Consider the following 26,029-nt stretch of genomic DNA (forward strand, 5'->3'; position numbering starts at 1 on the left):
CTCTTCGATGGGAAGGGAGTAGAACATCCTTTAGATATTTGGCGCAGGTTCTGTAGGATGTTATGATTCCTAAGCCCTCTGGAGAACAAGATCTCATAGTATGATGTAACAAGCGCTGTCTTTCGTGGTCGTAGAGCCGCTGCTTGATTAATTGGAATATGTGGTTTTCGTCACATACCTCGAGGAAGAGCTGGGTATATTTGACCATTTGGAGTACACCTGCTCCAAATTCCAGCTTTGTTCAATGGAAAAGTGATGGTGTAGCTCAGAGTCTGGAACAAGAGCTAATTGATGGTAACAGTTGTGTAAATGCAGTTGAAAGGGACTGCTCCTTACACTGTTTTGCCACTTTGGCAGTGATTCCGGGGTGTGGCTTTTGAACGCTTTCCCACTGTAGGCGTTAGCAGGAGAAAGTACCTCATACCATTATGGACATTTCTCTGCTGTAGCTCCTTGAATCAAAGGCATTCCTGTGGGGATCCATTGCCATGTCTGAATTACCCACAGATTTATTTGAACTCTTGAGCCCCCAGAAGCGGGGCTAGCCACAGTGGGTGAATCAGACAAGCATACCATACATTCTCACAAGAACAAACGCAAAAACCCTTTCAACATTTGTAACATCAATCTCTTTATTCTATTTCTCCAGGTGTATGAGCAGAAAACTAAGGGTAGAATGTAAAGCTAGAATTGTGACTCACTAATTCTGTAGAATTTTGAACAGGCATTTATTTTAAAAAAAAAACAGGATTAAAATGCTGCACTCCATGAATTAGTAATATTGCATTTCATCTTCTATGGGTTTACATGGTGAAAGCACTGATGGTTTCTATTGTGTCCTTGTTTCCAGAAGTCTCTCTTCATGCTGCAGCCCAGGTCAACGAACCGGGATGCTCCACAGGAATGCCTTTCGGAGGACTCCTCCCTTACCTCGGGGCAGGTTCAATGGGATCACAGGACCAGCATACCAACAACTAGAAGAGTCAAGGATCACAGATCAGGAGACAATACCTTGTCAAAGGTAGGCAAGAAAAACAACAGGAGCAGGGCCAATGTTTTCATCAGCTTCAAACTAAAGCAAAACATGAAAATGTAGACAAAGATGAAAAAAATGTGTCTAAAAAACTTCAGTGAACACCAAAGCTTATTGGGTAGCTTTCAGCAATGCTGGCACCTGAGGAAAACCACAAAATGGCACCCCCTCCTGCCAGACCTGTGATAGTGAGTGATTAACTGACCCTGGCCATCTATTTGTCTGCCTCCTATACCACCATTAGCATGGAGGCCTCCCTTCAGGAATTTGAACAATGCTTTGCTAGCAACGTGCTTTGTATGTTGACCTTTTCAGGGTGTGAAGTATTTCTTGAGGTGAGGCCTGTATCAGGCCTGCACAAGGGCAAGCAAAGTGCTCATGGCATATTTATGTCAGTCATTTATACTCATGCCCAGTGCTAGACATGCCAGAATGCACCTCCCACAGAAGACCCACCCCAGAGCCCAAAGAGGATGTATTTGGGCTGGGGGTGGAATCTCCTCATGAGCCAGAGGCAGCCTCCCTCAGGCTCCATTTGGGGGGCTGCCTCAGGCACCTTCACACAGGAGAAAGAGGCGGCCCAGGCAGGGGACTTCCTTAAACTGCTCCACTGAGGGGCATGCGGCTGTCCACCTCAGCGGAGCAGTTTAACAAAGCCACTAGAGCTGGGCGATGCTGTGTTTTCAACATTGCGGTTTGGCAATCAACCACCATGTTGAAAGATGCTGCATTGGCATGGGGTGAAACTGTCTCCGCTCTCATCGCAGAAGCTGAGGCAGTTTCACCCCAGTGGGCCGGGGCTAATGCAGCTAGCCCCAGCCTGCTGCTTGGAGGGGGGACAAGCTACCTCATCCTCCCCACTCCCTGAAGATGGACCAGGTGACAGTACCCAAGCGCAGGGAGCCTGTCAGCCTCTGTGTGAGACACAGCTCACTGGGCTGGGGCTGCAGTGAGCAGCCTGGATGCCATCTACTGGGAAGACCAGGCTGTGTCTTTCTGGGAGAAAGATGCAGCCCCCCTGGATGCAGGCAGCCAGGCAGTAACCAAGCAAGGCTGCATCTGCCCAGTGCCCGTGCTGTGCCCCCGCTCCTACTCGTGAGCAATCAGGAACACAATCATAGCTGGGGAGGGGGAGAACTTTAACAGAGGCCCCACCGCTGGCAGTTCAGGGCTCAGTAAAACTGCTTGGCTGAGGCAAGGTTAGCAGCACGTTCCTCAGCCAAGCAGTTTAAAGACGTGGAGGGAGGAACAAGCTATATACTGGCACCTCAGCCAGGCAGCTTGTCTCTCCCTCTGCATTGTATGAGGGCAGAGTGTGGTGCTGGTTTCACTCCTTGCGGTATAGCACTGGTAAAACTGCCTCTAGCTTGTTTCTCCCTCAGCACACTGGGCACTGGAGGCAGATTAGGAGTGGTGGTGGTTTCACCAGTGACATACCATTGAGTGAAAACGCCACCAAACTCTGCCCTCCTGTTGCAGATGGAGAAAAAAGCTGCATCAGTGAGCTGCAAAGCAGCTTGTTCTTCCCTCCACTTGAGCAAGCCACATGTTCCTCTGGCTCATACGTGCTGGAGGGGACATGGGGCTTGATCAGCCGGGGGGCAAGAAGGCTCAAAGCAGCACAGCTGCCACCCCATCTGCGCCTTCCCATCTCAAGGCAGCGGCAGATGCTGCCTCACTCCCACCGCTGCCTTGGGATGGGTGAGGGGAGTTGCGAACAGGTTGTCTCTCCCTCCCTGTGATGGAGAGGAAGCCTGCTCCCCCCCCCCCCGCCTATGCCATGGCAGCGGATGAGGCAGGCATACAAACTGAGTGTTAGGACGCCTGCCTCAACCGCCATTGCTTTGACATGAGCTCCTTTCCAACATTGTGATATACTGCCATATTGCAGTGTTTTGTAAAGGTAAAGGGACCCCTGACCATTAGGTCCAGTCGTGGCCAACTCTGGGGTTGCGGCGCTCATCTCGCTTTATTGGCCGAGGGAGCCGGCGTACAGCTTCTGTGTCATGTGGCCAGCATGACTAAACCACTTCTGGTGAACCAGAGCAGCGCACGGAAACGCCGTTTACCTTCCTGCCAACCGGCAGGGACCGAGCAACAGGAGCTCACCCCGTCGCAGGGATTCAAACCACCAACCTTCTGATCGGCAAGCCCTAGGCTCTGTGGTTTAAGCCACAGCACCACCGGTATATTACGATGTTGGAAAACAGATATCGCCCAGCCCTACTCCTCATGAGGCATCTCCTCCCACTTCCGGGGCCCAGCTTAGAGGGGCTGCACGCAGTTCCAGTGAGTTTCTGCTGAAAAAAAAGCCCTGCTCACGCTGTGACCTACAGAGATAAACCATCCCCTGAGTTGATTGATACAAATCAGTTCACATCTGGTCCCCCCACTCCAAAGTCCAGCTCCAAACAATATGATCCCACTGGCACAAAATCCACTAGAGCTATGAAGACTGCAGAGGGGAAAGGGGTTGGCAAAACATTTAGCTATTAATTATGCTCAAACAAAGCTATTATTTTTTTGTCATAAACCATGTTACAACTGGATGCTAAATGCCACTCGGTTGATCAGACAAACTAATTCAAATAGCTGGGTATTAATTTTTTCGCCAACAGAAATGGGAAAGCACGAGTGGACTGTATGTACATAGAGGCCAGGAATAAAGTACTGAAACACCAAAAGATAAAATGAATTAATCCAATATATTTAACATAACGGTCCTGTGTTGGGGTAGAAAAAAACCTGACTATGCAGGAATCTCCATTTAAACATGACTTTTGGGCAAGTTTACATTGTCATGATAGGAGCAGTTTCATTGCATTGGCCCACAGAATGACCAACTTTCACCAGCTTCTAAAACTTACCAAAGATCTTCCCTGGCAGAGAGTTCCATGGGGAGGTTGTCCTAATCGAAAATCTCTGATCCTCATTTGACCACTTGCCAGATTTCATACGACTTGAGTATATGGAACAGGAAGGAAGTTTCCCTTCAGGCACCCTGGTCCCTGAAAATTAATTTTTCACAGAATTAAATCTGAAGCAAATTTGGAGGCAAAGCAGCTAAGAAAAGGTGAAGGAATTTCAGTAAGTCTAGTGCAATTGCTCAGGGACTTGTGCAATTTCTCATGCATCTCCCAATACATTTTTGTGAAATGAATTTATCTATCCTGCTGTATCAGTGTGCCTTTCGGAAAAGCTAACACGTCTCATACCTTTCCTCTCCTCTAGGTTATCTACTGGTTTAAAAACACCACAGAATACTTCAATAAATATGCAACTGCCTTCAAGAGAGACAAGCTCTTATTTTACTAGCGTGGCTCCAAAGGATATGGTTGGCTATCCATCTCCACGGGCCAGTTCTGTCCCCATCATTCCTTCGGTGGGCTTAGACGAAGCCTGCATGCAGACACAAAACGTTTCAGACATAACAGGCATCAAATGGTGCAAAAACTCATATTCCACTGAACTTGTTAATGTGAGTGCCCCAGCCAGCAGTTGTCTTATTGCAGAACAACAAGAAGTCAAAATATTGTTAGAAACTGTCCAGGAGCAGATCCGAATCCTGACTGACACAAGGAGGTCGGAGGACTTTGCGCTGTCAAATGCCAACACCAAGAACAGTACAAGTGAAAACACAGCATTTCTGCCCATGAGTCCTGTGGTGAAATCGGAACAAGAGGCACAGTTTGTCTTAAAAAGCGAAATGAAAAGAGACTCAGCATCAGTCAAGTGACTTTGAGCGGGGGTGGGGGTAGGGGTGGGGGGTGGGAGGGATGTACGGATCTGTGCATTTGAAGCTTTGCTAAACAGGAAAGAGAGGAAATTAAATACAAATTATTTATATGCATTAATTTAAGAGCATCTACTTAGAAGAAACCAAATAGTCTATCGCCCTCATAACAGTGTTTTTTAACAAAATATTTTTTTAAGGGAAAGAGAGGTACCAGGAGGGAAAACACTTAATCAGAGATTTTGATTTATTTATTTTTCTTCCTTTCTTCCAGTTTTCCCCCCACCCCTTATTCTGTTGTTTCCTCTGGGCTTACAAAACACAGTTTCACAATTTTACAGATGTCCTGTTTGAAGGTTTAGTCTGGCACAACACCTTAGATGTATGAATTTCAGAAGAGTGCTACATGAGAACTGTTGCTGGGCATTTTACCAGCACATCTTCCACTGAAATGAATGGGAGCAAGAGCACAGTTACTGTTCTTATTTCGCTGTTTCAATGGGGCTCGCTTGGATGACACTGGCATTGTGCCCAGTGCTCCCCCATGCCTGCTAACCACAATCCCTTTTGAGTAGTCTGGCTCCCACAGCCTCCACAATTCAGACCACTGTTTAACACAAGAGTTTTGTCACTGATCCGGATTTGTAAAACAAATCCGAATGAGCCGTACCAAAATATCACTGGAAATGAAATCCAACGTTAGCTTGGCCATTCGTTCCACAAGCAAAACAAACAAGGAATTCGGAATGAAGTCATAGCAGTTTCCCAGGAATGCAGGAGGTTGTTGTAAGGGAGAAGGGGATTTGGAAATTTAAATCCTCCTCCAGTGATGCTTTGCAGGAATCCAAAATGGTTTTGGTAAGTCTAGAAACATTTCTCAGGAGAGTTTAAGCATATCCCTAATGCAAATATGTAACTCTCCTGCAAAAACTAGAATGTGTGATGTCAAGACTTAAATTCTAGCACTTCAGCAAGTGTGGATGCTTTATGGTATTTTATTTTTTATTTTTTAATACCAGGAGGTTTGATCCAAATGAACACTACTCTAGTAGGTAAATCTAAGGATGTTTTCTTCTCACGTCAGCACTCGCTATCAACGACTTTTATTTGGAAACAATTTCCTCCCCCTCTTAATTTCATACCAGAAAAAAAATCTACTTGAGAGGAAGGTTACTTGTGGCAGATACGCAGCCTGTGTGTATATTACCTATTTCATTTTATTTTCAAACAACACAACAAAAGCCCACACCTTAAACCACATTACGTTTGCCATGGAATTTCGAGTATTGTCAGAATGTTATTCTTGGAAGTCATTTGTGAACTCCAGAGGGACTGCTCAAGTATGTGCATACGTGTGTGTTTTAATTTTATTAACTCCTTGTCCAGGGGCCTGGAGGATCTTGTGCGTTTCTGTATTCGGCATATATAAGCGCGATTGTCACTTTAATTTACTTCCATGTCTAATATTCCCATTCACTTTCAACCTGATCCATAACCAAGTGAAGCATCTTCACTGGACATGATCCAAAGTTCCTTTGGGCCCCTCGGAGAGGAAGTGCTCAGTTTGTGTATGTTAATTTCCCATTGTCCATGTATAGAGCAGCATTGGATGATAAAAACAGAAAATTCAGCTCTCTGGCACTTCCTGCTTTTCCGTATCATCCTTAGCAAAAGCTGCACATCTCATTGTATGGGACGTGTGCCAGTTTTCCTTCAGGGGTTACATGGAAATGGGAAGTATAAGTCTTGTTTTCCCTGCAAATTGTAAAGGCCAGAGCTGTCCTTAGGTTTTCAACCTTAAAACCTGGATCACACAATCCTAAGTGTAGGGAGACCCCTGAATTTGAATGGACACATTAGCAGCAATCTGTCCTCAGACGCTTCTTTTACACATCGTGCAATCCACTGAGCCAAAGTGGTTTTAGAAAACTATTCATTGATATTAATGGAGATCTGGGTGAGCACAAAATCAGGTCCTTAAAAATAAGATAAACCTGCCAGTTGGGGTTTTCCTAAGAACTTGAAATTTCTTTTGTATTGTTTTTATTTAACCACAAACCACAATATGGCATCAGAATAAAGAACTTGTGTTCAGTAACAACCTATGTATTAGTACTTTTTTATTTTTTAAACAAGAGTATCATCTGCTTAAACTGTTTGTACAAATTACTCTCTATAGTAAAGAAAAGGAAAAAAAAAAAGACCAAACAGCCTTCCCTCTTTAATGATAGACATCATATTTTCTAAAATATATGCACACTATATAGATGGAATACATTAATACTCTAATCCACAGCCAGAATATTGTTATAAAAAACTGCATTACCTTGATTCCCAAGTTTTCTCAAGAGCCAGGTTTCCAAAATAGCACAGTAGATATGTTCCTGTGATAATGAGAAGAAAGCAATATTTTACTCCCCGTCAAATGAACTGGATAAAGATGCTTTAAAAATGCCACTTGTTTTACTTGCCATTCACAAATCCCCGACACCATTCAAAATCCGTAGACACACAAATCCTTTTTTTGTTTTTCCCCAATGTTGATGGAATTGTCTTGTTTACATAACTTTCTATGGCTCTAATCTTTGCTGTGTGTTTTCACTAAAGCGGTATTTCACTGCAAACTCTGACTGATCTGATCCAGAATGGTACCACAAATTATACTTTTCCACCAATGTCAGAAGTTCTCATCAGATTGGATAAAAGGGGTTGGGGTTGGGGTGCTACCCAGAATCATAGGAAAAGACAATGAACACAGAGTTGGCTGTTTTGCTGGAGTGGGGAGCAAACAAAGAATCTCCCCTTCTAACCAGTCTTAAAAATCTACTGGAAACACACTGCATGATTTCTGCTAGAGAAAAAAACAACAAATCTGATTTTGGCAATGCCTTTCTTAAAGCATTCTATCATTTTGCCATCCTCAAAAGGAGGAAGAGCAGAGCAGCAATGTATTGATGGTCAGTTGATGTGGTTTCTTGATTTCTTTTTTTAATTGACATGAGAGATGAAGATCTGAAACGGTGGGAAATCTTCCATTTGTGTTAGCAATGCTCTCTGTATCCAGCAAAGGATGTGTGACTGTTATATGTTAACTGTTCTATTCAGTTTTCAGCATGTTTGAATAGAGAGACATTAATATTAACCATCTGAAAGACTAGTGTACTTATTTGTTAAGAATACAACTTCATCTCACAAATTCGATGCAGGGGAGGTGTGTCAAGATATGCTGGCACGGGTAATTCTTAATCTGAATTAACAGTTTGTACTATGAATGCTTCCCCCACCCCCCACCCCCCACTCACTTCAGTCTAGCATTTTAATTCCTACCCAGACTGCACAAAATAGTATAGCAGGTTGCTGTATGTACACACACACATACACATGTACACAAATTCAAGAGGTACTAGGAAAAATTCTGCTCTGCTTTAACCATCATGTGAAACAGGTCATTTCAAAGGCACGGGAAGGCATCCATCTATAAAGTGACAGCCAGTAATTTCATTAGCCAATATTTCAGAACTCCTGGGCTTTGGTCCAAGCTAGGTGTGCCATTGATCAAGGCAGAAATTCAGTGCCTATCACCTGTACCGACAGTATTTGGAGATTTTTAATGGTTTCATGAGGAAAAATATCATATCTTAAGATGATCATAAAATATAATATAGACATTCTCTATGCCTTGTGACGCTGAACAGTCATTCATACCACGAGTGCCAGTTTAGCCCTGTGACCGTGGGTGCCTGGGGCCATGGGTGTCATAGAGCATGCATGACCCTGGCACCAAAATTTGTGGGTGCCTGGCCACTTCATGGGGAATTTTGTGGGTGTTCAGGCACCGAGGGCCACAGGCAGTTGGCGCCTATGATTTGTACTCAAATGTGCTTGCGTATGTTAGGTGTGCACAAATGGTTGTTCCTGATATGCATAGCATTTCAAGCAATCTAATCTGAAAAATATGAAGAGTACCATTTTGAAATAGGTGGGAAAGCTTACACAGAATACATCCAATTCCTTTTTAAAAAATCTACTACATGGTGATCTTTTGTGTATGCATTTCATTTACATAAACAATCCATTCAATGAATAACGCCACTGTGTACCATTTTCACACACACACACGCACACACACGCACACACACACATGCTCAAAATGCACAACATGATTGTTTTGTAAAGTGCCCCAATAGCAGTTGCTCCACCATCTGGAAACTGTTAAGTAAATCCCCAAGATACAAAAGCAGTTTGGTTCTGAAAGAGATTCTGAAAGAGGAATTGCCCCTTGACGGCAAATTCTAGTCTTCTGGGCATTTCCCAGCTGTTGAGCTACCTAGTCCATAAAGGAAATTGGGAGAGGAAGCTGGTGGTAGGAAAATTCATTAAATAACTATAATGATGCACTGATATCTTGAGTTGCGGCCAATGGGTACAACTCCCACCACAACAGGGAAAACACACCCATGCATGCATTGTGTAGTAGCACATCGGTGGAAGGTGAGACCTAAGGAAACTGCTGTGCTGCAGCTATGAGCACACTGGTGTTGCCTCTCTGAAATGGGACTGCTATGGAGAACGTGACCCCACTGAAGGATTTGTAGCATAGGTGGAGAGCAGAGGTTGTTAGACTCCAAGTCTCCTAAGCCCTAGCCAGTATAAACAGTGGTCAAAGATTAGGAGAGTTGTAGTTCAACAACATCTGGAGGACCACAGGTTTTCCAGAAATGATATGTGAGCATGCACATCTCAAAGGGAATAAATAACATGTAAGTTTGGCCAGGGATAGGTCAGTCAGCAGAGCATGAGACCCTTAAGCTCCGTGTCATGGGTTCAAGCCCCACATTGGGCAAAAGATTCCTGCATTCCAGGGGGTTGGACTAGATGACCCCTGGGGACCTTCCAACTCTACAATTCTATGATTCCATAAAATAGACGACAGGAATATGAATCAGAAAATGGTATTCAATTTGGAAACAAACATTAAATCTGTCCAAAAACTCTTGCACACAACCACCCATTTGCCCCCAAACCCAAAAGAAGACACATGAGACAAGTAGGAGGAACTGCAAAGCAACAATAAACCAACTATCCAAATTCAAAGAAATATGTGCAAGTAACACTAGGTCCCACTGTCAAGTGTTCACCGAACATGCACATGCCAAGCCTACAAGGCACCCTGACAGAGCTTTGAAAAGTGCCCATAACCCAACAATGCCTCAGTTTACCCTATTTTCCACCACTTCCCTACCTGCCTGTACTCAGTGCCCAAAACAGGCTGCCATACCATGCCACTGCCAGAAGCCAGACAACGAATAGAGGAACCCAGAGGACCAAAGGGACATGGGTGGCGCTGTGGTCTAAACCACTGAGCCTCTTGGGCTTGCCGATCAGAAGGTTGGCAGTTCTAATCACCGTGACGGGGTGAGCTCCCGTTGCTTGGTCCCTGCTCCTGCCAACCTAGCAGTTCGAAAGCACACCAAAAAGTGCAAGTAGATAAATAGGTACCACTCTGGCGATAAGGTAAACCGCTTTTCCGTGCGCTGCTCTGGTTTTGCCAGAAGCAGCTTAGTCATGCTGGCCACATGACCCGGAAAAATTGTCTGCGGACAAACACCGGCTTCCTCAGCCTGTAAAGTGAGATGAGCGTCACAACCCCAGAGTCGTCTGTGACTGGACTTAACTGTCGACGTCCTTTAACTTTAACTTAAAGGCCAATCAAGGAATCTCACCCCCTCCAATCCAACTCAGCCCCTTCAAGAGGCAACAATAATAAAGGGAGGGAGAGAGGGTGCTCTAAAGAAAAGCAAGGAAGAATGTTTAGAGCAGGAGCAGGTTTAAATGTCCAGCTTCCTATTTATTGCAACCCACTTTATTTGGACCGGGTAGCTGTGCTTGCAACTTCAGAACACGTCAGGATCATAAATCACAATTTGAAGCTGGTTTAAGATTCTGGCTTGTTCTGAAATTGGCAAACTATAGTCTCCCAATTTGGAGGGAACTGGAAACTATGTTTCATTGGAGACTTGGAAGTTTGATTACAGAGGACTGCAAAAGAAGGAGAACAGGGGCTGAGTGCTCAGACAAAAAGCTCATTGGTCTCTGGGCTTATCAAGCCAAGATATGATCATCCTAATTGGGTCAATGAGTAGGGAGGACTCATAACAATTCAACAAAGCCAGAGAGCTCAAAGCCAAAAGTAACTGAAGTTTCAAAAACTACAGCCTGCCATCTTAAACTCATTTTCTTTGGTTCAGGGAACTAACAAACAAAACTATTTGCAGTGGTGATATGCAACTCTCATTGTTTGTTTATTTTCTTTTAGTTAAAAAGAAAAGAAATTCAGATCTCTTAGCAGAGGACTAATTGTTTGGTGATTAAATCAGATGCAGCATTTGTCTCTTTCAATGATCATAAGTCCAATAAAAGATTATCCAAATGGGGTTTTCAGCTTTGTGCAAATGGGTTTTATAGCGCTAAACAGATATTCAGCCTACAGAAAGTGTCTCGCTCCTACTGAACCAAGGATCATTGATCTATTGCTGGATCTGATCTATTGTGATATTGTGACCTATTGCTGAAGGTTGCTTTCTGAGGAAATGAATCATTTCCTTCTGATTCACAGCAGTGTGGGCTACCCTTTATTTTGTATGTGAAAAACCTGTTGGGGTCAACAAGAGTCATGCAGTCATCACTGACAAAACACTGGATGTCCTACCATAGCCACCCTCTTCCTAGGGTTAAGTGGTTAAGTGGTCTCTATTTGAAAATTAGTTCAGATAAAATATTCAACATGCACACATTTAAACATACAAATGTTCCCAATACTGCTGGAAACAAAAACTTGAAACAGTGGGCTTAACCCTGAATGTTGCAGTAAATTAGATTCGAACCAGCTCATAAGTAAGAGTCTCGCATGCTCTATCACATATTCAACATCTAAACTGTAAATATGACAAAAGTAGGATTGGTTCCTTGAACCAGTGCTGAAAACCTGAGCATCTTTTCAGAAATGCACAAACAAAAGGCTGCAGTCCTATACCCACTTGTCTTGCGATAAGCCCTGCTGAATTTGCAGGCTTTACATCTGAGCAGATACCTATAGGATTGCTCAGTTTATCTGCTTCTTTGCAAATAATTTTGTTCTTTGTGAATAATTAAAAACTGTGAACAAGGGCTGCTTGCACTCTGAGAGCCACAGGGTTGCATTTAGAGGAACAGCGCCATCACAAAATATTCCTATCAAGTCTAAAAGAGAAACACAACAGGAGCAAAGCAGAATTTCCTGTACATGCCTCTAACAAAGATGCATAAAAATATAATTTTTAAATAGTTTGCAAGTAGGATTCAATGCTATGTACCACTTCTTTGGAAGTAATTCCCATTGAACTCAGTGGGACTTACTCCTAAGAAAGCATGTGTCAGATTGGGCTGCATATTTCCTTCTTTTTCCTTCTTTCATATATATTTTTTAAAGAAGTTGAAAATGTTTCTGTGTTTCCCCCCTGTATTATTAAAAAAAATTCAGGCCCACAGTCTTTGTGGGGTGGGATGGATTGGGGCAGGTGCTCATTTGTGTATGTGTCATTTATCACCCCTACATTTCAATAAAGCACCAATGGCAATGGTTCAAGCTGCTGATTGTCTGACGACACAGACAAGCACATTTTCCAGGTAAGGAGCCTATAAACATAGGTGCATTCTTTGGAATGGTGAGAGGATATTGAGAAAACATTCTCATAAAAATAAAATACAGAGAGATGCAACATACAGCCCCCAAATTTATCATATTTATGCCCTGCCTGTGGGCCTTCACTCAAAAGTTCTTCATTGCTTAGCTATTCTCCTTAGCTATTTGGTGGGAAGGGAGAACTTTCACTGATAAAAATGTGCGTCGGCTTATGCACTCAAATGATGCCACAGGGCCAAAGTATAAATTAAACACATTTGGCAAGAGTGTGTTTGAACTGGCCACCTTTATTTTGATTGGGGGGGAGGAGAAAGCAGGTACATGAAGCCCCACTCCAGAGAAAATATCTGATCTGAATTGTTTATTTCCCCCGATGTCTGCAGTGCACAATACTGCACTCTTGGGGACAAAAGAGCAATTGGAAGTTTCGGCAGGAAATGGATCCAGGCTCTCACACCCAATTAGGAGTTTGTTATCGTACGGGCAGTGGCGGAGCTTCATGCTCCAGCACCAGAGGGCAGAGAGCAGGCGGGGGTGTGGCTGGCATGCATCCCAGGGGCGTGGTGCCCATCCTAGGGGCGTAGCATGCCACCTGTGGGGGCATGGCACCCAGCATGGGCGGTGGGGGCAGCTGTGATGGCACCCCACTGGGATCGCGCTGCCAGGGGCGGCGCGTTCCCCCCGCACTCCTCTTCCTCCACCACAGCATCCCGTACGTCAGCTTAAAAATAATAATAATGTGTTGTAGCATGGAGTTTGGGTGAAAATTCTAAAAGCAATGGACTGTCAGCGACAGGTTTGAAGTGGACCTGAATGAAATGGGATTCTATATCTGGTGTCAGAACTCAAACTAGAAAATGTAATCCAATTCCATGCAACAAGGAGACATGGAAATCAATATTGTTGTCAGTTGTTTTCCTCTTATATTTAATACTTTTCAAAAAGTGCAATGCAAACAAATGTTTGGAGCTTAAAATGGAATATGCATGAAAACTGCCAAAACATATACAGTCGTACCTTTGATCCCAAACGCTTTGGTACTCGGACTTTTGGCTCCTGAACGCTGCAAACCAGGAAGTGAGTGTTCCAGTTTGCAAACATTCTTTGGGACCCAAACATTCAACAGGGCTTCCGTGGCTTCCAATTGGCTGCAGGAACTTCCTGCAGCCAATCAGAAGCCGTGCTTTAGTTTAGTTTTAGTTCAGAAAGAACATTTTGGAAGTCGAATGGACTTCCAGAACGGATTCTGTTCGACTTCCAAAGTACGAATGTACTGTCTTCAATTAACGTCAGAGGGGTTTGCACATTTGGAATAAGTACAAGGAAATTTGGAAAGTTTTCATCCTTTGTACTGGAGCAGGCTGAGCAAAAGCCAGCTATCTAGCTATCCCTGCATAATAAGGTGAAAATCCGTCTTCTACACAAAAACCAAGGTTGCCGGAGACCAGGCCTCTCACCTAGCCACCCTATTGGTTGGCCAGTCATCTTCATTTCCATTCAACCCCTCTCTCTGCTGCCTTTCTGTCTGCCCCACATATTGTGTCCATACCTTGTCCCCTGTAAGTACACAAATAGAACACATCAGGTACCTACACAAATTCAAACTGGTGGCATTCCTGTGTCTGTAAATATGGACTCTGCACGGTATATGAGTTTGTCATTAACATTGCATCCCACATTTTTGATTAATGCCATGTTTCTGACCTTTACCGCTGCTGCTGCTACTGCTGCCGCCACCACCTCAAGTGCTTTTTATGACTGCAGTGGTTTTGCAACCAGCAGGGAAATTGCTTGATAGGCTAATTTAGCTCCAGGCTGCCTGTTTGTAGGATGGTTCCTGCCTTCATCCTGGAGCCGATTTCTCTCTCACACACCCCCACTGATATATTTGGTGCAGTTAGTGGTGCCCAGATGGTGGTTTATGTCAGATAAAGTGGATTTCTGTACAGTTACGTTTATGGGAAATAGTAAATATTATCCTTCTTCCTATGAATTCACAGCGTTTTATATAGGGGCCACATGTCAAGAGCGAAATGGCAGAGAACTCACAGGGTGAACCTGGGTTGCCCCACCTGTTATGAGGAAGGCCAGATTCCGGTTATTGCATGTCAAAACCAAGTAGGAAAACTGTTCCTAGACTCTTCTGTCTACAGATTTTTGTGACTGAGTGCTCCCACAAGCTCAACAACTACTACAGACAATGAAAACTAGTTTTTAGGGAGAACTGTTCTATAGAATGCAGAGCTAGTCCTACCATTAGGCACAGTTCTTACGGAGATTTCCTCTGTTAGAAGTCAGAGCTATGTGTGCCTGTTATACATCCCCATAAGCTAGCCTGCTGCCCTCAGGTGCCTGTTGCCAGGACTGAAGATGCCTAAGAGTCCGCTTCTGCTCATATAGTGGAGGTGGGGAGCCATCTTGGTTTTTTGCCTCAGGCAGCAAAATGCCTAGGAACCTGTTTCACTTCATATGTTATTGCATCTTGACCATGCTGGTTGAGTATGATGAGAGTCGTAGCCTAACAAGAGCTGGAGGGCTGCAGGTTCTCCATTCTTGTTTTATCGCCATCTTCCTGGTACATTAATTTTCTATGTATTGGGGATGGGAATTTATGGAGGAACACACAGACATGGGGCTTTTCAGAAGCAGTGGCCGAAGGTATAGCATGGGAATGTTTTTTTACTAAGTGTCTGCTGTTAGCATTAACTGTTTGCTTCCTTGTTTTATCTTACCAGCTTTTTAGCCAAGGTTGGCTTCCAAATCAGCTTGCAATTAAATTCTGCAAAACATTGAACTATATTAGGACTATGTGTCCTAAGTTTTTGAATGCAGTGCCTTCTGGTCCCTAGCAGGTGATGCGGTGCTACTATTTTTTTAGAAGGCTAAAGCGGGGGAATGATTTTGCTCAGACTGGAGGGGCTTCAGGGGGCAAGGCTTCTGGTTTGCATTAAAGGCCCCTACTCATCCCTCTCCCCAACAATTTGAGCACTGAATTGATATCACACTTCTGGTTGCAGGCCCCAGAAGCAGCAGCAAAAGGATTTAAGGACCAGGTGAGGGGAAAGAAGTAGCCCTTTCAGGGAGGTAGTTCTGCTTACTAGTTGCTAATCCCAAGATTCTTTTCCTACAAACACATTCTTCAGTTTAAGAAACCCTTGGTCCCATTCTAGGGTATTAGCCTTGATTTTAGGAGTTACCGTATTTTTCACCCTATAGGACACACTTTTCCCCCTCCAAAAATGAAGGGGAAATCTGTGTGCATCCTATGGGGTGACTCCAGGCTTCAGGAAGCTATCAGCAAGCCTGGGGAGCCCGTGGGAGTTCCCGCAGGGCTCCCTAGGCTGCGGATAGCAGCCTGCCGCCCGGCGCGGGGGCGCCCTAAAGCAGAGCGCCCCGCGCGCCAGACAGACATCCGCAGCCTGGGGAGCCCTGCGGATAGCAGCCTGCTGCACGGAACGCGGGGCGCACTGAAGCAGAGCACCCCGTGCTTCGGGCAGACATCGGCCAGCCCCACAAGCTCAGGGGACAGCGGGGAGGTGCAGCGCCACCATCCTGCTGTTCCCCGACCTGGTTTTGGGGGGAAAATAAAGGGAAAATTTTTTTCCTTTATTTCCCCCCAAAAAAACTAAGTGCGTCCTATGGGACGGAGCATCCTATGGGACGAAAAATACGGTATTTCTCAATTGACTGAGATTGTTAGGAATTCTAAGCCATTGATAGTAGTATTGAATGTCCTTAAAGAGATTATATCACATACGTTTAGGCTTCCTTTCAATATTCTGCTATGAAGGCATAGATTTGATACCGGGGGCAGGGGAGACCCAGCCTTTGGCAATCAAGGAATGGCTAACAGAAATCATGGTTGTCAAAACATGCTCCAGGGATGCAGCTACTGTCTGCTCAATGTGCAGAATGTAACCAAAGTCTTGGATGCTGAAAATGACAGATTAACTGACTTGGAGGAAAAACTAATTCTGTGTATTATATATTGGAACACACAGTGTAAGTATATAAAAATAGAAAGGACTCTTTTCTGTACTTCTCAATTTGCTGAAGAATGCATATATTGAAAAGCAATTCCTATTGTACTGCCAAAATCCAAACAACCAAAAGAGGCCCATGAAGGGCATTTTGAATTTAGATTCAGAGGCTAATTTAGAGGCTACATTTTAATATTTTAATGTTCCATTATTTTAATGTATTTTATTTTTGTTTTTAAGTTGTAACCATTCATCTTGTTTTTATTATTGCTTGTAAGCCGCTCTGAGCCCAGCCTTGGCTGGGGAGGGTGGGGTATAAATAAAAAATTATTATTATTATTATTATTATTATTATTATTATTATTATTATTAAGATTTGTACAGTGGTACCTTGCAAGACAAAATTAATTTGTTCTGCGAATTTTTTCGTCATGCGAATTTTTCATCTTGCGAAGCACGGATTCCCTGGGTATTAACGGTTTTAAGGAAACAAACTTGCAAGACGTTTTCGTCTTGCGAAGCAAGCCCATAGGGAAATTTGTCTTGCGAAGCAACTCAAAAAACGAAAAACTCTTTCGTCTTGCGAGTTTTTCGTCTTACGAGGCATTCATCTTGCGAAGTACCACTGTATATTTGTTTTAATATTTCCATATGGTATGTTCCTGATCTGTTCCATACTATATCCCCCCCGCCCACCTGAAAAATATGCCACTTTTAATTGGCTAGTGAAGGCTAGTGAAGGGATGCGGATGAAGTCAGTTTAGCCCTAATTTGCACTTTGTGGGAAAAAATACGTGAACCAAAACACAGCTATCCTTCATTTTGAAAGTGTCAGAAATGTGTATATTAGGAGAAAGGGCACAAAAGAGCTGTATTAGTGAAAATAACTTGAAAAAATGTGTATTATTAAGGGAAATTGAGTGCAACACAGATGCCTATTTAGCAGAACTGAATACAAAATATGTAAAAATTGGGGAAATGTATAATAAAATGCTGACACCAGCTAACGTGGAAACGATGCAAGCTGACCCCAAGATTGGGAAAATGAGAAACTGAGAGAAAGCAAAACTGGCAGACTTGCCCATCCCTAGAGTAGATCACAATGGACAAAATGACATCTTTGCGCTACTGTAAATTCATTCCGTTTCCCCAAACTAGGCCTGTGTTCCCACACTGAAGAAAGGACTTAAACGTTCATTTCATCTCCACCCAGAGGCAAGAGGCAGGCATCTTGTTTGCCACTTTCCTGCTTAGAAAAGGGATACTTATTCTTGTGGGTGATTGATGGCTCAGACAGGCATCTCCCTAAGTTGAGCCATCCGTGAAACGAGTTGCCCTCTGGCGTGGCAAACCACTGCACTGACTTCTGAGGGGGCTGTTTAAATTGGGCGCAATAAGATGTAGTGCAGGCGGTTCATAAAATTCCTATTAAGAATCAGGCCTGACACTTGGTTAAAATTTAGCTAGCTTGCAGAATCCTATTTGCCACTGTTAAAAACACATTAATTATCAGTGCCCTCTCATGCAAGACTACAGTGCATGTTATATAGCTCCGGAAACACCCCGCGACACTAATTCCAAGCGTTTTTTTTCTTGTCCGCTTGGCTGTGGGAGCTGAAACTTTGCTCAGGCGTTGCAAGCAATTTGGACCTTGCAATGCGCCCAGCTCACAGATGAAAACTGACAGCCCCATTCTATGGCCAGATCAAAATGGCCGCCCCTCGAACTGCTATTTAGACCAGAGCAAGTCTGGAATTCATGCCTTACGTTAGGCAGAAGATGCAGAAACAAGACAGAAAGTTAAGTCAGATCACCAAACTGATATAAGGTGAAATCCTTTGCACCCACAAAAACAGTGGGAAAGAATAGTATGACCCAAATTATGTCCTGTAAATTTCCAGGTTAATGGCATTGCAGACAGATTTTCCCTCCCTCTGGAAGGAATTAACGTGGAATTGAGAACTGAGCTTCCGCTAGATACTAATACATTTCCAGATGATGCTTTTACCTTATGTGCAAGATCAGACATAACAAGAAAGTTATCAGGTAAGGAAACATCAGGGAAATTGAATAAAGTGTTGTCTGAAGGCAGCCTCTCATTTTCTTCCTTTCTTTCTCAGAAGGTACTTTGAGCGAACAATTCAGCTCCTCTAGAACTGTGCTAGTTGGATCTTTGTCCTTGAGTGCGGCAATCCACTCTGCTTTTACAAGGCAGATACAACACTCCCCCGCTCTATTTCCCCTACAAAAAAAACCCAAAAAAACATTTGAAGGGCATCTTTTGACAGGAACAGCCAAAGCAAAACATGCCTTGTTTTCCCCAGCTGCCCCTAAAGAGTTAGCTAGGATGGGAGGCGCTTCCTTTACATATAAGACCCCATTTATTTGCACTATACATTTAAAGCAGTATCATGCCGCTTTAAAGAAGGATCGATTGTTTAACTACTCTGAGAATTGTAGCTCTGTAGGGGATATAGGGCTCTTCTAACAATTATCAGCAACCTTAACAAGCTATAGCCCTGTGGCTCTCGGTAGGAAGCCATGACTATTTAAAGTGGTATGATACTGCTTTAAATGTCTCAAGTGGATGAGGCCTAAGGCATGCTATCCATTTTATTTATACTGACCCTAGGGCTGCTTGGGGTTTTTATAGGTTTCTGTTTCCTCACTGGATTCTTTCCTTTAGTCCCTTAAAAAGGCCTTATTACTATTATTATGGATTCAATTTTTTAATCCCACTTTGCCCCCCAAAGGAGGCCAACTACTGCCTCCACTGTTGAGCTTCTGTGGAGTTGAAGCAGCTTTTCCTGCTGCTGCTGCTGTTCTAAAAAGTGATACTGATGTGATATTTTGTTTTCTTGAAATCAATAAAAAGGATATCCATATAAAGTGAAGGGCAAGCCTCTCACTTCTGAATCTCACCCATGAAGCAACAAAGAGGGAGACGCAAAATAAGTAAAGCTTTTCCTGCTAGGGTTATTTTTGTGTGTGTCATATTGTTGTTCAAGTCATGTGTACTCCCATTCTTCGTCTCTGGAGAAACTGATTCCCGCGGCTAGTAATGTGGCATGATTTGGCCTTGCCAGGCAACATCACTTTCTAGCCCAGGAGTCACCAGTCTGCTCTACTCCACATGCTGTAGCATACAACTCCCAACAGCCCCAGTCCATCTGGCCAAAGGTCAGGGATGATGGAAGTTGTGGTCCAACAATATCCACATTGGCCACCCTGTTCTAGCCAATGAGGAAGTGGCAAAAATAAATAAATCCCACTTTGCTGAGTACAGGTTTCAGCCCAGATTAGTTTGACATAGGCTGAAGCCCAGGCTTATGAAATAACATTTGCAAAACTGAATAAATATAGTTTCTCTAATATAAAGTGCTCATCTTCTCAGTTAACCTTATTCAATTTTGAGCTATTAATTCTTCAGAAGTATTTGTCAAAAAAGCCCAAGGTAAATATTCAATATTCCTAGAAATAATTGATCTTGAGCTCCGTTTCCATTTCTGTTGCTTACACTTTCCAAACTAAATGATTCAGGAAATTCTAAGATAATGTTGCACTTTTTTTTTACACTAGACTGTCCCATGGGCAGCAGGAGGGATACACGTAGTCCAATTAAATATAGGTTATATTTACAGGAATATAATTGTTTGCAGCAAGGTGCTCCTCCCACATAATTTTATGCAGGGAGAGAAGAGACCTCGATGCAAAGAGCCATTTTTATACATTACTTTTATCCTAAGAAAATTATTGGAAAAATTCACCTTGGATAGAAGCCATATTGCATATACAGATTACACTTTAAATAGGAAACCTCCTAAGAAATGATAAATAGCTATACAATATCAAAACATTTAAATAAATTCGCCCTCTATTTCTCAAACACAAACACAGAGTCGCCAACCCTTTTTATACTTTTATGCGGCAAATCAATTCAAGGCTGTAAATGACTCAGAATGAATGCAAATGAAAGACAAAGAGAGCCTTTATGTTTACATCAAAACATGGAGGTTTTAAGATAATTTTGTTTCAATATACAAGGTCCACATCCTTTTTACAGTCTTTAAAAAAACCACATCCTATGTGCATGTTGCCAGCCTACTTGAGGCATGTGTGAATAAGCAAAGACTAAATACATCAACATCAAAAAAACGAAGATCATGGCCACTGGTCCCATCACCTCCTGGCAAATAGAAGGGGAAGAAATGGAGGCAGTGAGAGATTTTACTTTCTTGGGCTCCATGATCACTGCAGATGGTGACAGCAGCCACGAAATTAAAAGACGTCTGCTTCTTGGGAGAAGGGCAATGACAGGCCTAGACAGCATCTTGAGAAGTAGAGACATCACCTTGCCAACAAAGGTTCGTATAGTTAAAGCTATGGCTTTCCCAGTAGTGATGTATGGAAGTGAGAGCTGGACCATAAAGAAGGCTGATCGCCGAAGAATTGATGCTTTTGAATTATGATGCTGGAGGAGACTCTTGAGAGTCCCATGGACTGCAAGAAGATCAAACCTCTCCATTCTGAAGGAAATCAGCCCTGAGTGCTCACTGGAAGGACAGATCGTGAAGCTGAGGCTCCAATACTTTGGCCACCTCATGAGAAGAGAAGACTCCCTGGAAAAGACCCTGATGTTGGGAAAGATGGAGGGCACAAGGAGAAGGGGACGACAGAGGACGAGATGGTTGGATAGTGTTTTCGAGGTTACCAGCATGAGTTTGACCAAACTGCGGGAAGCAGTGGAGGACAGAGGTGCCTGGCGTTCTCTGGTCCATGGGGTCACGAAGTGTCGGACACGACTAAACGACTAAACAACAACAACAAAACAAATACATCAATGGGTTGATGACAAAGGTAGCTATGAACTTAGAAGATTTGCTGAAAGCTTTAAACCAGGGGTGGCTAACCCCTTCCAGATGTTGTTGGACTTCAACTCACAACAGCTTCCATCCAACAGGGCAGATAGGGATAGTGAAAGTTGTAGTTCTGCAACATCTGAAGGGGGCAAAAGTTAGCCATTGTCTGCTTTAAGTCTATGAATATCCTGATTTTTTAAAAAGAAGTTGCCTCTTATACAATAGACATTTAGTAGTGCCTCAGAAATGTATTGTCTCTCTCTCTCTTCCAGAATTCACCATTAAATGCCAATTTTGGACGTGATGATGTCACAATAATTAAGAGAGCTTTTATTTATTTTAATGTGTGCTGGCTCAAGAGCTAAATTTGAAATACTGCAGTTTCATTGTGATCATTTTGTAATTAGAGAGTGCTGTGTCCGTGCGACTAGCATTGTCTTCAGATCTCTTTCTCTCTCTCTTTGGAAATACACGTTAAATGCTTGCCTTCCTGATTGTCATCACTTTCCCTGAGCTGACAAAAAAATCTACCTCATGCTATGCTCCAGGAGAGCAGCATGGGAGGAAGTGCAGTAAAAATTAGTCCTTTCCTTTATTTTTGGAATATTTCTAAAGATCTATCACAGAATGGAAAGACGTGAGAAATCATCAACACAGTATAGCGGCAACTCTTAATATAATTTTAATCAGGACGCTGCTTTAAGTAGCCAATTTAATCACTGTCATCATCAACATCATCAGAGTGATTGAAGCCATCATTACATTGCCTGTTGATTATCTGGAGGTGCTTCTTCCTGCACCATACAAGTTGTTCATTAGAAAAGTGTCAGAGAGGGCGGGAGAAAGTGGCTTACTAGGGCAGCAGGGCATGCCAGGGTCAGTCCTTGCAAGAATAAGAGTGAAGCTGCATACACACAGAGAGAGACTGCATCTATATAGGGTATCTTGATCTATATATCCATATTGCGTGTTTGTGAGTGTGTACTAGATAGATAGATAGATAGATAGATAGATAGATAGATAGATGGATACATAGATAGATAGATATAGATATATATAAAATATGAAATATATAAATACAGAACTTACATCTTTTGGAAAGTTATTTGTTTACTCCCTATGCATTTGGGTATCTCTTAAGATATTCTAACCAAATGTTGCATGATGGTTCCTGAGATGATGGAGCAGGTTTTTGTCTATGTTTGGATACAGCTGGGTGCCCTTTTGAATCAAGATGCTGGACTGATTTTTATTTTTTCCCCAAAACTGTGTTGATTTTAACCACCGTTTTCAAAACTGCACTGATGTTGCTGGTGTTGATATATTTAAAATTGAAATATCAACAATTGATTATTTCTATTTTTACAGTGTGTGTGTGTGTATGTGCGCGCATGTGTGCATGCCAAATGCCTGTTTTGCTGCAGGCACCCAAATGTATAATGTACAATGACAATATGATTTTTTGTTTTACACCACCTTTCCACCTAACACTCATGGCGGCTTATGGCAAATCTGACAAAAATATTACCTTAGTACAAAACTCAATGGCATAACCATTAACCCACTATCTGCATTTATAGAATAAACAATTTGTGGCATGACAAAAATACATAATAATTGGGATATGAAACAAGCTTCTATGAACTAATTTATCACAATATAGTGACAAAGAAAATCAATCACATAAGAAATCATTGCATTAACAGTTCTGTCCTATCCTCTTTGGTGGGGGGGGGCACCTTTCTGCCTGCAGTCAGCCTGTTCCAGTCCTTCCAGGTCAGGTGAAAATGGGCCAGACAAGGCACAGGAAACAAGGTATTATGGGATGCCATTTCTCTGCTCCATTCCAACAACATCTACACTGCTTGTTTGCAGCAGAACCATACTTGTGGGCATGATAATAATCTGAGTGGTACCAAAAAAAAAAAAAAGGTCTATATTTGTCATAATTTTTCCAGTCCTGGCTTTGCTATAAATTGTGTGCATGCCTCACCCCCCCCCCCGAAGAAACCTATCATTCACAGAGGGTGCGAGATGGCTGAGACTTCACGCAACAAAGAACACCCATCTCTCCTCTCCACCCCAGCCGACCCCTTCATTGTCCTTGAAACTAGCATTGCTTCCTCATGAAGTGTCAGTCTCAGGGCAATCTAGTCCCATTTTTAAAACACGCGTCAGCTAAGCTAGGTTTCTGAGTGCATGGCCAGGAGGGGGAAATGGAAAAGCCATGAGGCTCTCACATACGTTATTATAAGTACTGCCATCTTCCTGGAAGTCAAATGACTTTTGGGCCCTCCACCTCTGTTTGCGGAGGGAGATTCAACAAAAGTGGATGGGACCTTTATGTACTTCCAAGGGAACACAGCAGGAAAGGTGATATAAAAGTCATCTGGTTGGCTCCTAGAAGAAAAGAATGCTGGACTTGATGGGTTTTTCACCTGATCCAATGGAACTCTTCAGATTTTCTCAAGTGTCCTTCTGGATGAGGTACTGAGAAAGTTTATGCTAACTGCAAAGAGAAAAACAAGGATCTGGCAGGTATTCAGTTGTTTCCCCAGTTGGACCTCTGCTCACCACTCTTCTGTCCAGAAGGTGGCAACATCTACTGCTTGTTTGGCTATTTTTAGGGTAGAATTCATCCCAGTGGTAATACTGGAACAACCAGATACCCACTGAATAAGTTGGCCAAATGACTGCCTTGGAGTGAAAGGGAAAGAAGATGGTTAAGGACTCCAAAGTCTCCTATTGATGTCAACGTAGGGCTGGACCCAAACCAGCTTGAGTGCCTTCAGAAGGAAGGAGAAAAGGTAACAAAAGGGCAAGGGAAGTGAGGTGGGAGAGGCAATAAGTAGAGGCAAGACAGTCAAGGGATAAAAGAAAGGGAAGTCGAACAATGATACATGGGAACAAGGGAATTTTGGAACTGGCACTCATTTGTCCACTCAACTCCTGCCCAGATTTCTGGTCATATTTTCCATAAACATTCCCACTATTTTGGTAGGTGCATTGCTGAAACATGCATCTTGGGCCTGTATAATATTTTTCTCAGTTGCAACATAATATTTAAGAGGCGGCAATATTGTTGCCAGGAAATGGAGTTGGGAAGATAAGTGCACATTTAACAGACCAGAATATAACTCACGAGCTCACTCGTTCTCACTCTGTCAGGGCAAAGAGGGGGAGACCAACAGAGGGGTGGTAGGGAGAAAGTGCCTTTGGCACCCATTATGGAGAGTTCATAAAAGAAATCTTTCATTTTGAACATTGTGCTGAATTTTGCGCACTAAATGAAATTAGTGGAGACTCAGTGTGGGAGTTAAAAATTCAATAATATGTCGGCAGAGGTATCAAGTCTCCCCCACCAGGCAAGATACACGCACAGGTCACCACCTACACTTACTGAGCTACTCGTCTGTATCTAAGAATAAATGTTCTCATTAGCGGGTACAAGAAATATTGCAATGCCAGCTATTGGCCTGAGAAGACGGGTAAAGAAATCCCCCCCCCCGAGTTTCCAATCGAATCAGTGTAGCATTTCACAAACCCAGTTACATCACACCTTGAAGAGGGGGGAAATTGCCGTTCCTACAGTGCCATCATAATGCCGCAGCTGTGCCAAAACCCACTCATTTTTAGTGGGCTTATTCAGCTGCCTATTGCCTCCACACCATGCTTCTGAATGCCCAGGGAGAGCGCTGCTGCACCCAGGTCCAGCTTGCTTGCTTCCCATAGGCAATTGGCTGGTCAACCTGAGAGCAGGATGCTGAATTAGATGGGTCTGATCCAGCAGGCCCTTCTTACATTCTGAGGTTGTGTGGGTAGACATTATCAGGAATGCCAAAACAAACCCCTTTCCAACAATGTTTCAACATTCCCCATGGAAATATTCACAGTCTCCTTTAAATTGCCCTTCTTTCCAGTTGTCCTCGTGCGCTCAATAATGCCATCGCAGAATCAGATCTGTTTGGTTATTGGTATTGTGACATTCTATTCAATACGTTATTCATTTCTATCAAGCTCTGCATTCCCTTGGAGCAATTTCTCTGGGGATGCAGAATGATGGCGGCAGGATCTAGAACCAATCATGAATGGAGCCAAAAGGTTATAGTCAACTAAATCATATTCAGGGTACATTCACTGGAATTAAAATTTAGCCATGAGTTAACCAGGAACGGGGGTGGTGCTGTGGTCTAAATCACTGAGCCTCTTGGGCTTGCCAATCAGAAGGTCAGCAGTTCGAATCACTGCAACCGAGTGAGCTCCCATTTCTCCATCCCAGCTCCTGCCAATATAGCAGTTCAAAAGCACACCAGTGCAAGGAGATAAATAGATACAGCTGTGGCAGGAAGGTAAACAGTGTTTCTGTGCGCTCTGGTTTCTGTCACAGTGTTCCATTGCACCAGAAGGAGTTTAGTCATGTTGACCACATGACCCAGAAAGCTATCTGTGGACAAACGCCGGCTCCCTCGGCCTGAAAGCGAGATGAGGGCTCCACCCCATAGTCACATTTCACTGGACTTAACCATTTAGGAGTCCTTTACCTTTTACCTTTTTACTGCCAGCTTCAAGGAGATTGATGGCTTCAGAAGACAATATATCTCTTCCTACTTGAAAGAGAGGGACTCCCATAACAACTTTATGCTGATACTGCTTGACTGAACACTGTGGCCTCCTGGTGATGCAGCCTGCTTGAAGGAGGCAGACTGGGCATTGTGACTTCATAATTATGATTACTGCTTTAAG

At 43.3% G+C, this 26,029-nt stretch overlaps 2 protein-coding genes and 1 long non-coding RNA gene across 6 annotated transcripts in view; 1 reads left to right on the top strand and 2 right to left on the bottom strand.

The window, feature by feature from the left end:
- NRG3 (neuregulin 3) overlaps positions 1 to 6,869 on the top strand; it is a 579,635-nt gene extending 572,766 nt beyond the window's left edge. For all 3 annotated transcript variants that reach the window (XM_083740396.1, XM_083740397.1, XM_083740398.1), the window contains 2 exons: positions 851 to 1,021; positions 4,265 to 6,869. In XM_083740396.1, coding sequence (XP_083596522.1) covers positions 851 to 1,021; positions 4,265 to 4,769 — 676 coding nt within the window. In that variant the 3' untranslated portion in view covers positions 4,770 to 6,869. The remainder of the gene's footprint in view (positions 1 to 850; positions 1,022 to 4,264) is intronic.
- The window catches only part of LOC310845479, a 485,939-nt gene that overhangs the window by 261,002 nt on the left and 198,908 nt on the right, over positions 1 to 26,029 (bottom strand). The gene's annotated exons all lie outside the window — the stretch shown is intronic.
- LOC310845397 (uncharacterized protein) lies at positions 607 to 26,023 on the bottom strand. Of its 2 annotated transcripts, none has more exons than XR_014564661.1 (4): positions 25,828 to 25,943; positions 7,093 to 7,150; positions 3,901 to 4,041; positions 607 to 974 (listed from the first exon to the last, which is right to left on the bottom strand). XR_014564661.1 is itself a non-coding variant. In XM_083740546.1 (4 exons), the coding sequence occupies exons 1-4, from the start codon at positions 26,006 to 26,008 to the stop codon at positions 952 to 954; spliced, it is 396 nt and encodes a 131-aa protein (XP_083596672.1). In that variant the 5' UTR covers positions 26,009 to 26,023; the 3' UTR covers positions 607 to 951. The 2 variants fall into 2 exon arrangements, 1 of the variants encoding a protein (XP_083596672.1); XM_083740546.1 differs by having other exon boundaries at positions 25,835 to 26,023.

This window comes from Podarcis gaigeae (genome assembly GCF_964106915.1).
Source record: "Podarcis gaigeae genome assembly, chromosome: 5".
Taxonomy (NCBI): Eukaryota; Metazoa; Chordata; class Lepidosauria; order Squamata; family Lacertidae; genus Podarcis; species Podarcis gaigeae.